The sequence below is a fragment of the Solanum dulcamara genome, chromosome 6 (assembly GCF_947179165.1).
Source record: "Solanum dulcamara chromosome 6, daSolDulc1.2, whole genome shotgun sequence".
NCBI classification, from domain to species: Eukaryota; Viridiplantae; Streptophyta; class Magnoliopsida; order Solanales; family Solanaceae; genus Solanum; species Solanum dulcamara.
In genome coordinates, this window is record NC_077242.1 from 6,597,690 (window position 1) to 6,610,780 (window position 13,091).

The 13,091-nt window shown below is 32.5% G+C and overlaps 1 protein-coding gene across 10 annotated transcripts; it reads left to right on the forward strand.

Moving 5' to 3' along the window:
• The first annotated feature begins 3,838 nt into the window (after positions 1-3,838).
• LOC129891796 (riboflavin synthase-like) lies at positions 3,839-12,891 on the forward strand. Of its 10 annotated transcripts, none has more exons than XR_008767239.1 (3): positions 3,839-4,748; positions 5,991-6,031; positions 12,630-12,891. XR_008767239.1 is itself a non-coding variant. In XM_055967277.1 (2 exons), the coding sequence occupies exon 1, from the start codon at positions 3,893-3,895 to the stop codon at positions 4,736-4,738; it is 846 nt and encodes a 281-aa protein (XP_055823252.1). In that variant the 5' UTR covers positions 3,839-3,892; the 3' UTR covers positions 4,739-4,748; positions 12,269-12,550. The 10 variants fall into 10 exon arrangements, 4 of the variants coding, with proteins under 4 accessions (XP_055823252.1, XP_055823255.1, XP_055823254.1 ...); XR_008767234.1 differs by lacking the exon at positions 12,630-12,891 and adding an exon at positions 12,269-12,550; XR_008767237.1 differs by lacking the exon at positions 12,630-12,891 and adding an exon at positions 12,274-12,550.
• The last annotated feature ends 200 nt before the right edge of the window (positions 12,892-13,091 follow it).

Consider the following 13,091-nt stretch of genomic DNA (forward strand, 5'->3'; position numbering starts at 1 on the left):
AATCTAAAATTATTATTTTTGAAATTGTTAAAGAATTCAAACCTTAAATAACCCACAACAAAATTCGAAGTCTAATTAAAAAACAAATGGACTATTCTCCAATTTCTCAGTTTTCTAAGAACAACTTCAACAATACAAGTAGTAATCTTTGAACCCAACTCATCAAGTTCTTGGTTTTTTGATGAATCAAGAGGCTTAGTGAATATGTGAACAAGTCTATCAACGATTCTTGAATCGTTTAGAGATATTGGGGAGGGGAATTTATGGGTTTTGGGCAAATGTATGTTGAAGAAAATGGAGAAAGATTGTGTTTTGTAAAAGGGATTTGTAAAAGAAGAACACGCAATGAAGAAGAAGAAGAACAAAAAAAAAAAATTAAAGAAAAAAATATTTTTTACGCGTTTAAAATGGATGCAATACACGCAATGTGCCAAGTCAGCACAAAGTGTCAAAATGGCACATCGGAGTCTTACTTGAAGTGTCTAAAATGAACAAAACCTAATTGAAGTGTCTAAGTGAAAATTGATGCCAACTTTAAGAGGCCACCGATGAGTTTCGCCTTCTTTCTCATTCTTTATCATCACCTCACTGCCGTCTCCACCTCATCTATCACCATCATCATTATAACCGTCAACACCACCTTGTCTTACAACTAAAAAACCATCACTCCCTTGACACAATCTATATTGTCAAGTCTACCACCACTGAAGTTATTCCTCCCTAGTAGTCACCGAAAAGAATTTAAAATTTTATTTACGTGATATATATATATAATTGCTAAAATGTATTTTCTTACATTTCCTTCCATTTTAATTTTTTCTTGTTTTTTAAAATTCTTTTCTTCATCCCTTATTGACAACGTCTCTTACCCAGAAATGGAGATTTGGGCAATAATTCTTCAATGTTTTTTTTTTCCGACCTTACATTCCTCTTCCATATTGAGTAGCATAAGTAAAGAAATTAGATTGGGTTATTCATGTGGATCAATTTGGATCCATATAAATAGTAAATAAATATATATTTATATATTGAATTCGAAATTAAAGAATGAATTAAAGAACACAACCTTTTGGACTTTTGTTGAACCGCTTTCTTTTCTTTGTTAAATAAGGAGCGAACTCACGAGCTTAAAATGTAACAAATACAGCAGATTAAAATTTTCCCTTTTCCTTCTTCTATTCCTATAAAGTTTTTGTGAAAATTCTTGTAAAGATTTCTTCTTCATAAAATATTTGTAACAAGGTATGATTTATAGATTGTTGTTCTTTGATATTGTTCGTATTTATATATATATAATTGCACTATTAGATTAGTAAAATAAATTTAATGATCATGCAAATTGTGTATTTGATAAAATTCTTCAATACCTTTTAGTACTTCAATATTTATGTGCTTATTCAATCTTTTCTCTAATCACACTTTCTAGCGATCAAATCCAATCTCTGATCTAGAAATCTTTGCTTTAAGAGGTCACATGACTTCCAATGTTTGATCAATATTTTTAGAGAAAAAACTCACATATACCATCAAACTTTGAGAGAAAAAATCATTTATGACATCCGTTAAAAGTTTGGCTCATTTATGCTATTGCCTTTGAGAAAAGGTTCATCCATGCTATTATTTTTTAACTCCTATTTTGCAAGACCATTTTTTCATGTGGTCAATTATAATTCGGCCACATCATTAATTTGTTATTTTTTTTAAAAAAAGGAATCTAACTCAATAAGACCATAAACAACTTTTAACACTTTTTAATTGGAGTTTTGGATCAAATGTATTCTTTTTGCTCCTTCTTCTTCAAGAATATATGAAGAACACCAAAAACTCTCAAATTTTCAACTTATTCAATTCTTCTCGAGATCACCTCAAATTTCAAGAGTAGCATTCTTCCAAGCTAGATACCAAAATTCAATATCTTTTGAGCTTGAATTCAACCTAACCCAACACGATCCATTTGAATTTTCTTCAATGTTTCAAAATTTCAACATCCTTTAATGGTCGAATTTTCTCCACACCACTTGATATTTTGAACATAGACTCAAAAAACACCAGGGAACAAGAATCTAGTGTAAAAAACAACAAAAAGTCACGAACCAAAACATATTTTCGAATTTTTGGGACTGATTTTCAACTTTTTTTGTAATATTCCTTTTTAATACGGGTGAATTTTTTTTAATTCCACAAATAATTTTAGAATTTTGGATTTTTTAAAAAGAGAAAATAAATGACGTGGCCGAATTATAATTGGCCACGTGTAAAAAATAATTTTGTAAAATTGGAGTTAAAAAATAATGGCATGGATGAGCCTTTTCTCCAACAACAATGTTATAGATGAACCAAAGTTTTAACAGATGACATAAATGAGTTTTTTTTTCAAAGTTCGATAAAATATTTGAGTCTTTTCTCATATTTTTATTGACTTGTTGGAGTTTGAATCGAAAATAAAGACTACGAAGCAAATCTGAACAGGTGAAAAGAAGAATACAATTTTGAATCAATGATATATTTGAATACTTTGGTAATAACATGTGTATATTTTGCCCTATTGTATAATTAAGACAAATTTAGTTAATAGATGAACGTAAAGAGGTACATTTGACCTTTTGTCTTAATTTATATTAAAGATTTGCATATAACTTTTTCCAAATCTCACTTTTGAAATTTCATTGGTATATATTTGTGTTGTGTTTGATTGACGAGGTTATGATTGCATTGCTAGAAGGTTTCAATTGTCATTTGTCTCAAATAAGTTGCTCCTGTAATTATGATTTGTTCGATTTTGATTTATCCATATCTTTCTAATCGTTGTTGCAGTAAAGCCTTTTTCAGCGATGTTCGATTTTGATTTGAAGCATCGATTAAATTCAAATCGTGCATTAGAGGATTCATTCGTAAGTGACGCTTCCAACAAGATTTTCTCCATACTCCTAATTTTTCCCCTCAAGTGCAGATTCCAGCCACTAGTGGAAGGATATTCAACTACAATACATTCCTAATTGTATTTTATGCGTTTTAATTTATTTATTTTATTTTTATTTTTAATCCATCCCAAAAAGAATGTCTCATTTCTTTTTCGACAACTTCTTAATTCTAGCTTTTCACATGACATGTTTAATACCACACGATTAAAAATTATTTTGATATATTTGACATATCTTTAATTTAAGACCATAAGATTCAAAAGTCTATATTTTTATTTTCTTAAAATCCACACCAAGTTAAACTTAGTGATGGGAGGGTGGCACCCAAGGATGAGCTAATGAATTGAATCCAGAACCATGGGATTTTAAATTTTAATTTTAGCAGAGATAAAATATAATGTGATTTTTCTCTTTATTACTTATATTTATTTGTCGCTGAAAGTAATATATATTATCTGAAATTAATTAAAGTGCTTGCAACTTGATCCAAACATAATTTTTAATAAATGGTGGTTAAAAGATACACCACGCTTCATGAATGACATTTTATTTTCTATTAAATAGTCTTAACTTCAGTAGACATGTTTCATGCCAATTGAGTGTTGGACAAAAGAAATATCTGTTCATTTTAGCGTAAGAAGTTTTTATAATACATATCAGTTTTATTTGTCTGACGATGTATATAATGTAACATTATTTATGGGTATATTTTTGCCTCAAATAATTATTACGTTTCTTTTTATGAGAGTCAAATAACTATTTGAATTTTATATTTTTCACGATATTCATATTAAAAAAGTTACAATTTATATTATTTTTCATCTTATTTTTAAATATTTTCATTTTTTAAATATAATTTTAAATATTAACAAAATTAACTTTCGAGAAACGAAATTTAAGTCTGCCAATTAATTTTCTGTATACTTGCTCTATATATAAATGAAACCTCACAAATTGAAATATGTCCAAAAATGGCGGCGATTTCATTCACAGTTGCTTCTCCTTCCAAGCCCTTAAACCCATCGATCGCCCCCAAAAACCCTACCATCTTCAATCTACTACCCAATCCATGGAATCCCCAGCTCAAAAGAGCCCTCTTTCTCAAATCTCCTTCAATTTCTCCTATCTTTATCAGGCCTTTAAAAACCCAACAATGTCGTACTTCTTCCACTCCAACCACTTCCCTTTTTACCGGCATAGTTGAAGAAATCGGCCAAATTAAGCAACTGGGTTACGATAAACCCGATAGTTTCACCATGAAAATCCAAGCAAAACTCATTCTTGAAGACATCAACCTCGGTGACAGCATTTCTGTCAACGGAACTTGTCTAACGGTGGATGATTTTGATACCCAGTTGTTGGAATTCAGTCTTGGAATTGCTCCGGAAACACTGAGGAAGACTTCTTTGATCGAATTGGAAAAAGGGTCTTTGGTCAATTTGGAGAGGGCTTTGAGGCCTACTACTAGAATGGGGGGTCACTTTGTGCAGGGACATGTTGATGGGACTGGAGAGATTGTTGAGCTCAAACCTGAAGGGGATTCTTTATGGGTAAAGGTGAAGACTGCGAAAGAAATTTTGAGGTACATTGTGCCCAAAGGATTCATTGCTGTGGATGGAACTAGTTTGACTGTAGTCGATGTGTTTGATGAAGAAGACTGTTTTAACTTCATGTTGGTGGCTTACACGCAGCAAAATGTGGTGATTCCAACGAAGAAAGTGGGGCAGAAAGTTAACCTCGAGGTGGATATATTGGGAAAGCACGTGGAGAAGCTTCTTAGCAGTGGCTTTGTAGATGCCATCAAATCTTCTTCATGAGAAAGGAAAGGTTGTTTCTTTGTACTTCATTTTATCCTTTGCCTTGCCTTGGTGTATTTCAGGATATGTTTCAATAAAATAAAGTAAACAATATCACGTGGACTCGGACTAGAGTCATTGTTGCTTCTTGACAATGTTCTATCTTTGTTAAGGAAAAAAGGTTTATGATTTTGTGTTTGTGCTGCCAGAAAACGAGCTTCAAGTTTATCTTTAGAATCTTTTAACTGTTTTTACTGACTGTCATTTAATTCATGTGTAGTGATCTATGCACAATTATTTCTTCTTTTGTTGATTCTCATGCAATTATGAGTTGAGACACATATCAGTTTTGTACATATGAGGTGGTTTGAGGAAAAAGTTGTAGGTGCCATATGCTTGATTCCTGTCATGTGTAGTTTTAATTTGCTAAAAATGTTGTTACTATAGGTTATTATTAATCAGTAGATGTTCATTTCTGTAGTTGGTTTAATTGAATATAGTCTAGTCGTCTGGACTCTGGTGCTTCAAACTGTCCAAAGTCATCTTCATTGAAAAAAATGTTTTTTTATGATGGTATTAATATCCAGAACATGAGATAATTGGAATATATTATCCTCCATACCAAACACACTCCAATTCAAACAGATTATCCAGATTGTAAACCTATACTTAGCTACGCATAGATCAATAAAGGATAAGAAAGAGAGCACCTTCAATTTCAAACAGAGGTGTAAATCCCTTACTTTGTTTGCCTTCGTACAGGAGCTTCTGTGGAGGTTTGGATGTTTAATCCTACTCCAGTGTACATTTGCATTTATAAAAGGGTCACACCCCGATATGGCATAATTGCCTTTTTTAAAATGTCGTTGGTGCACCACTAATTATTCCAACTACTATTTTAGTATCAAAGCTCAATGCAATTGATCTGAAATAAGAAAATACTTAGCGGTCTGATAATTTTTTTAGTTCTTTTGTTCAATCTAAGGCTGTAGTTGTGGTGCCCATTAGTTATCTGCTGAATTTATCTTAAGTTAAGACAATTCAGTGGGGAAGAGCCACAGTTTAAATCATAACTAATGTTAAAGATTAAATACTAATAGCCTCCTCATTACCACTCTGTATCCTTGCTACCTAATGAAAAAAACTAAATTTATGTGTTCTTTTCCTACTACATATTAACATTCTGTTGGGGCTTTGATTTCCAAGTTATTGTTGCTTCTTGACAAATATTTTATTGAACTAAGACCTGCATACTAATATAACCCATTTGCAGCAAGTAAAACAAAAGGCAGCTGCAGCTGAATCAAATTTGATGTAAGTAACCCAAAACTCTATAATTTGAATGTTGATAGAAAATCTTTGACCTATATATAAGTACCAGTTGTTAGAGCTTACCTTCACAATAGTTATCGATAGCAATAAAGTGCTCAAGGCTTGCTACTCAACACACTTATTTTTTTGCAGAATCTACTTTGTATTTTTAATATTTAGGATTTAGGAAAAGATCATTTCGTAAATTTAATTGAGGTCTTTCACGACCACACGAAAAAGCAACAACATATATTATCCATATAATTTAATAAAACACTTCAATATTAATAACTCGATAGCAGTCTTCAAAAGCATAACTATCATGATAATGTCTCATGCTGAAAACCAAAACATCTTTAACAAAATATAACCCATAAACAATATCATATGCGCCATATGATCCCATATTTTTGGACTCATCGTTCGAGTCCTCAATGTTGGTAGTTCCAATTGCAGGTGCTAGTTCTGAATTCTTTTATGAGATCACCTCAACTTCAGTGCTCTCTTTCTTGATTTTTTTTTGCCTGTAACAAAATAATACTCCTATAATCATCAAATTAGTTGTAATATATTGCCACAAAAGAAGGATTAAGTGGAACAAAATTAATTAGGAGTCGTGGAAACCTAGAATTTGAAAAAGATTTGCTCTTCAAGCTTTAGATTTTGCAGTTTGTCTGCTCGATAAGATTGATAATGCAATTTTATTTCTTTGAACATATTGATTTGAACCCATAAACATGACCAACATGTTGCTGGTATATGGGGTTAAAAAGTTAACTATACATTACTTGAACGCTACAACTGTAAATATAATTCATGGTGGAAATTAACCAAAATTAATAAAGAGGGCGGAACTTCATTATAGTAAGGTGTAAAATGAAATTCTTAAAGAAGTCTTCTAATACAAGGGATTAGGCAGATTATCCTAGTATCAATTGTGAGATTAAATCTATATATCTCGTGTTTGGTGTGAGGTATTAGCTAAAATAAATATTATTTTTATATCAAAATCTTGTGGTAGCACTTATCTAATGTAAAAGGTGGGATTGATAGGATATCTTGGTTTTGAACCAAATGACACTCAAGAAAATTGAAGGGGTATAAGAGTAAAAAACACTAGGGTAACACCTCCCCCTCTTTGCCTCCTTTCGTATGGCCACAACCCATGAATTCGATTATAGAACATATCGACATAAACAAAGATCAAATAAAGAAGGAAAAAAACATGAATGGTTTAAGTGATGAAAGAATTAAAAAGATCGAGCAAGTGCATGACTAAATTAATTAATAAACCTTTAGAAGATGTCATATCAAGAAGACGTAAAATTACTTCTTTCTCCTCTTTGGTAAGGCGACCCATGAGCCTAGTAAGTATCTTTATATCATGAAACCTCAAATGACGCCTAGGAGGTATGTAAGATGAAGCTGGAGATGGAGGCTGCAACTGCACATTTGTTGATTCATCAGTGTTATACACCACTGTAGAAAAAAAAGCGTCATCAGTAGAATTCTGTTGTTGTCCCTGCATTTTTGTTACTGTCACGTTCATTATTTTACGGGGAAGAGGGGTATACATATATATATATATATATATATATATATATATATATATATATATATATATATATATATATATATATATATATATGTATATATATGTATCGGAAAAATTAGAGGAACCAGGGGGTGTTGAGTTTTGAGACAACTCAACTTTTATTCAGATGTTTGGATGTATTAGAAAAATATGTTTCTGTTTTACATTGTTTCTTTCTTTGCCACTACGCATTTATTTATTATCCTGATAAGACTTAATCAGGTTGATAAATCATAGATTGGAACAGAGTAAACTTTAGTTCTCATCATGATGTCTTTGTTTGACAGAACACCTTTGATCCTCTAAATTTAGCGAATTTTATTTAGGTCTCTTTAAACTATCAATAGTCTTAATTATCCATTTGAATTTGGTTATTATGTCACCCTAAGAGAGTGAAATACATATGCTTTTCGCATAATTCTTTTTATTCACGTGGCATTTTAAAAAAGTATTTTTTTTTTGCTTTTTAAAATTCATTATTTTTTTTAGATTTTCTATTTTGGGGTCAAGTTTATAACAAACTTTGCTAGAGATTCACTTTTTAGGCACAAAAATCATCTGGCTAAAAATAATGAGATTTTAGCCAATTTTGCCTTGTAGATTTTTCCAAAAATAAGTACATTGTTTATACAGATAGTCATTACATCTAAATAAGATATAACAAAAATTATACAGTTGGAACCCTATTATTCTGCAATATCTTTTTATTTTACTAAAAAAAATGAGCTCTAACAAAGTATTTTTGAAATAGACTTGACCCGAAAAAGTAAAAAAATACATAGTTGAAATAAATAGTAATGCATCTAAACAAGAAATATTAAAGAAGTACACAATTGGAACTCCATTATTTTGGTTATATCTTTTTTTATTTGACTAAATTTTGGAACTCTTAAGTTTTTTCCAATTGATTTTGGCTTAATAAGAAAATACATTGTTGAAATAAATTGTTATTGCATCTAAAGAAGCAATACGCATTTGGCACTTCATTATTTTCTGACAAAACTAATCACTTTATGTGGCTAAAATCATGGAGTTGGAACAAAGTTTTTCTGCTTTTCTTTTAAATTGACCTGAAATAAAAATAATAGGAAGTTAAAATAAATATTTTGAACAAGATATACAATTGGAATAAATAAACCATTTATGACTATATGACCATTAACTTTGATAAATAGCCTACTTGGGAGATGATTTTCAAAACAAAGTTATCCCTACACACCTAAAAGATAGTGGGAAACAAAGTTATCCCTACACACCTAAAAGATAGTGATTAAGACTGCCGATAGTTTAAGGAGGATCTAAATAAAACGCGGTGCCAAATTTATGATTTTTTTAACTAAATAATATCAACAACATCACTTGGACTCTGACTTGAATCAAAGCAAATGTATTTGGATATTTGCATCTTTATACCTGCATGTAGTACTTGTTAGAGTGGGTAAAAGTCCCACATTGTTTGGGGAATAGACTGGTGGTTTGCTTATATGGATTTGGGCAATCCTTCCCTCAAGAGCTAGCTTTCGGGGTTGAGTTAGGCCCAGGTGTCATATCTTTACATGGTATCACAGCCAGGTCGATCCCCGTTTGAGCTTCCGATCCACACTCCAGTTGGGCCTGGGCGTGAAGGGGGTGTTAGAGTGGGTAAAAGTTCCACATTGGTTGGGGAATGTATTGGTGATCTGCTTATATGGATTTGGGCAATCTCCCCTCATGAGCTAGCTTTTGGGGTTGAGTTAGACCCATGTGCCATATCTTTGCATGGTATCAGAGCTAGGTTCATCTCCATTTGGGCTCCCGATTCACGCTCCAATTGGGCCTGGGAGTGAAGGGGGTGTTAGAGTGGGTAAAAGTGCCACATTGGTTGAAGAATGAACTGGTGGTCTGCTTATATGGATTTGAGAATCCTTCCCTCATGAGCTAACTTTTGTGGTTGAGTTAGGCTCAGGTGCCATATCTTTACATATCTAACATTGATGACTTAACAAATGTGCAGTTGCGGCCTTCATCTAACATACCCTCTAGGTGTCATTTGAGGTTTCATGATATAAAGATACTTGCTAGGCTCATGGGTCGCCTTACCAAAGAGGAGAAAGAAGTAATTTTACGTTTTCTTGATATGGCATCTTCTAAAGGTTTATTAAATATTAATTAATAATCACACACTTGCTCGATTTTTTTAATTCCTTCATCACTTAAAAAATTCAGGTTTTTTCCCTTCTTTATTTGATCTTTGTTTATGTCGATATGTTTTATAATCGAATTCATGAGTTGTGGCGATACGAAAGGAGCCAAAGAGAGAAGGGAGGTGTTAGCCTGATCTTTTTTACTCCTATACCCTCCAATTTTCTTGAGGTCTTTTGGTTCAAAACCAATATATCCTATCAATCCAACCTTTTACATTAGATAAGTGCTACCACAAGATTTTGATATAAAAATAATATTGATTTTAGCTAATACCTCACACCAAACACTAGATATATAGATTTAATCTCAAAATTGATACTCGGATAATCTGCCTAATCCCTTGTATTAAGACTCCTTTAAGAATTTCTTTTTACACCTTACTCTAATAAAGTTCCACCCTCTTTATCAATTTCCACCATGAACTATATTTACAATTGTAGCGTTCACGTAATGTATGGTTTACTTTTTACCTCATATACCAGCAACATGTTTGGTCCTGTTTATAGGTTCAAATCAATATGTTCAAAGAAAAAAAATTGGAATATCAATCTTATCGAGCAGTCAAGCTACAAAATCTAATGCTTCAAGAGCAAATCTTTCTCAAATTCTAGGTTTTCATGACTTCTAATTAATTTTGTTCCACTTAATCCTTCTATTGCTGCAAGTGGAAACATATTGCAACTAATTTGATGATTATAGGAGTATTATTTTGTTACAGGGAAAAAAAAAATCAAGAAAGAGAGCATTGAAGTTGAGGTGATCTCATATAAGGATTCAGAACTAGCACCTGCAATTGGAACTACCAACATTGAGGACTCGAATGATGAGTCTAAAAATATGTGATCATATGATATTGTTTATGGGTTATATTTTACTAAAGATGTTTTGGTTTCTATCATGATCCATTATTATGATAGTTATGCTTTTGAAGACTGCCATCGAATTATTAATACTATAACCATACTTGCTATTTGCCTTCCTTTAAATCTACACAATGCTCATGAGTTATTAGTAGTCGTGGAACTAGGGGAAAGCAGAAGTAACCAATTACCCCTAGGCTTTGATGTTCTAGTGTTGACACTTGAGAACTAACTACTAAGAGCTTGCTCGAATACAACCTTTACTTTATAGTTGTAATCTTTTTTGTGGGTGAGTATAAGTTCATAGGAGGACTTGTTATAACTTACATAGGATTTTGATTGGTTGTCGGAGAAGTCGATAAGAACTCAAAAAATTATGTACTGATTCTATATATTTCTTTTTTCCATCTATATTTTTATGATTAAAGTCTTAAGAAGTATATGTATGTTGTATTTTTTCTTCTCTGTTTTTTTTTGTGTGTTCTCTCTATTGGACTTGTTTAATTTAATTTGCTACAAATTTCTGATTGTTGTAAGTTTTTTATTTGGGCTCAAATTAGCCATTTATGACTTCATTGAAAGTTTGCCAACTACTAACCAAAGTTCAAACCTCACATGTTCTCATTGAGTTTTAATCGTTCTAGTAGATTTATAAAAATTTACACGTGCAATGCACGTGTACAAATACTAGTACATCTAAATTAAAGCTGAGTTGTCTCAAAACCAAAACTCCCCCTTCTTCCTCTAATTTTTCCCTTATTTATATATTTCCTCTTCTCTCTAAAATAATGAACATGAAAGTAAGAAAAATGCAGGGACAACAACAGGATTCTACTGATGACTTATCACTTGCCCAGCTGATTTTTTCTACTGCAGTATCTTGTAAATATATGGCTCCTGGGCCTAACTCAACCTCAAAAGTTAGCTCATGAGGGGAGGATTGCCCAAAATCGATTTATGTAGACCACCGGTCTATTCCTCAACCAATGTGAGACTTTTACCCACTCTAACACTACCATCAGTAGCAAATTGATCATCTATGTGTCAAAAACTCAAGCAGTAAGTAGGAAACATTACTTATGGTGATTGTACTAATGTGGTAATCTGAGCGGGTTCACGTAGTGTAAACGCCAATGAGAAAAGAGCCACTTTTAAGTTTCAATCTATGCTGCTAAGGTGGTACAAGTCTTTATAGTACTGAAGAGTTGTGAAATCTTGTTTAGGACTGAGATTGAGATTGAGATTGCTGATTTTTTATTTTTTTTGGGCAATGTAAAGGGTTATTCATTGCACTGCTGGCATGCATGTTCAGCTATTAAGTGATAATTTCTTGATTGAACTAGATTATGATTGCATTTCTAGCAGGTTTTATGTCTCAATTATGTTGTTCAGTCTAGTTACTTTCTCTTCAAAGCAGTTCCACTTAACTTCAAACATGTGGAAGAGTGAATTCTGACATGTTGAGTTGTGTCTAGATACGACGCTCGAACATTTCAGAAATTTGGGGATGGAAGAAAATCCACAACATTTCACTATGCTGTGGATTTTCTTGGTATCAAACATGTCTGATACAAAATTTTGAGTGTATTTTCTTGGTATCAGCTTAGAAGGAGAAAGCGTGTGACAATTCCCTCTAGAAGGTTGGCCGATTTCATTGTGGAGCCTGGATGACAAGAATGTGAAGAGCAAGTTGGTGCAGGGAAGCAGTGTAGTGAGTTTTGCATTGCAAGGGCAGGCTATTTTGTGTGTAGTTTTCTGTCTTCTTCTGTGTCTCATCTCTTCTTCTTATCTGTTCTTCCATATCAGTTCAGTTGCTATGTCTTTGTGATTCCACTTAATGATTGCAATATATATTACAACAGTTCCCTTGGTTATTATTTCAAAGTATGATATAATGGGCAATCAGAAAATGTGTTACAGGTCTTTACTTACACAGAAGAATAAGAAGTATCTTTTGTTACAGGTCACTTTGAAATTTTTATTACTTCTTTTTCTCCTCGAGGGTCTATCAGAAACGTCTCCCTACCTCACAAGATAGGGATAAGGTTCGCGTACATTCTTCTACCCTCCCCAGATTCATTACACTGAGAAGTTTCACATATGTATAGTGCTGGTAATAGACCTCTCATTCAGTGATTGCTATTGCATATGTAAGACAGAAAGTGAATATTAGGTCCCAATAGCAATTACGTAAACCATGAATTGGTGTATTGTAGTGCAATAATTGAGATTTCGAGATTCTGGATTTGAGTCTTGCATGTTAAAAAGCATTTAACTCACTCGTGCGAATCCAAATTAATTGTGTAAGTGAATTTTGGATAACGGATGATTTCAATATAATTATTTTTTTAAATATAAAACAACTGCTCAAGTTTTGAAGTGATGGTAGAGTAGATGCTGATAGGAACTGGAGAGAGTGACATAA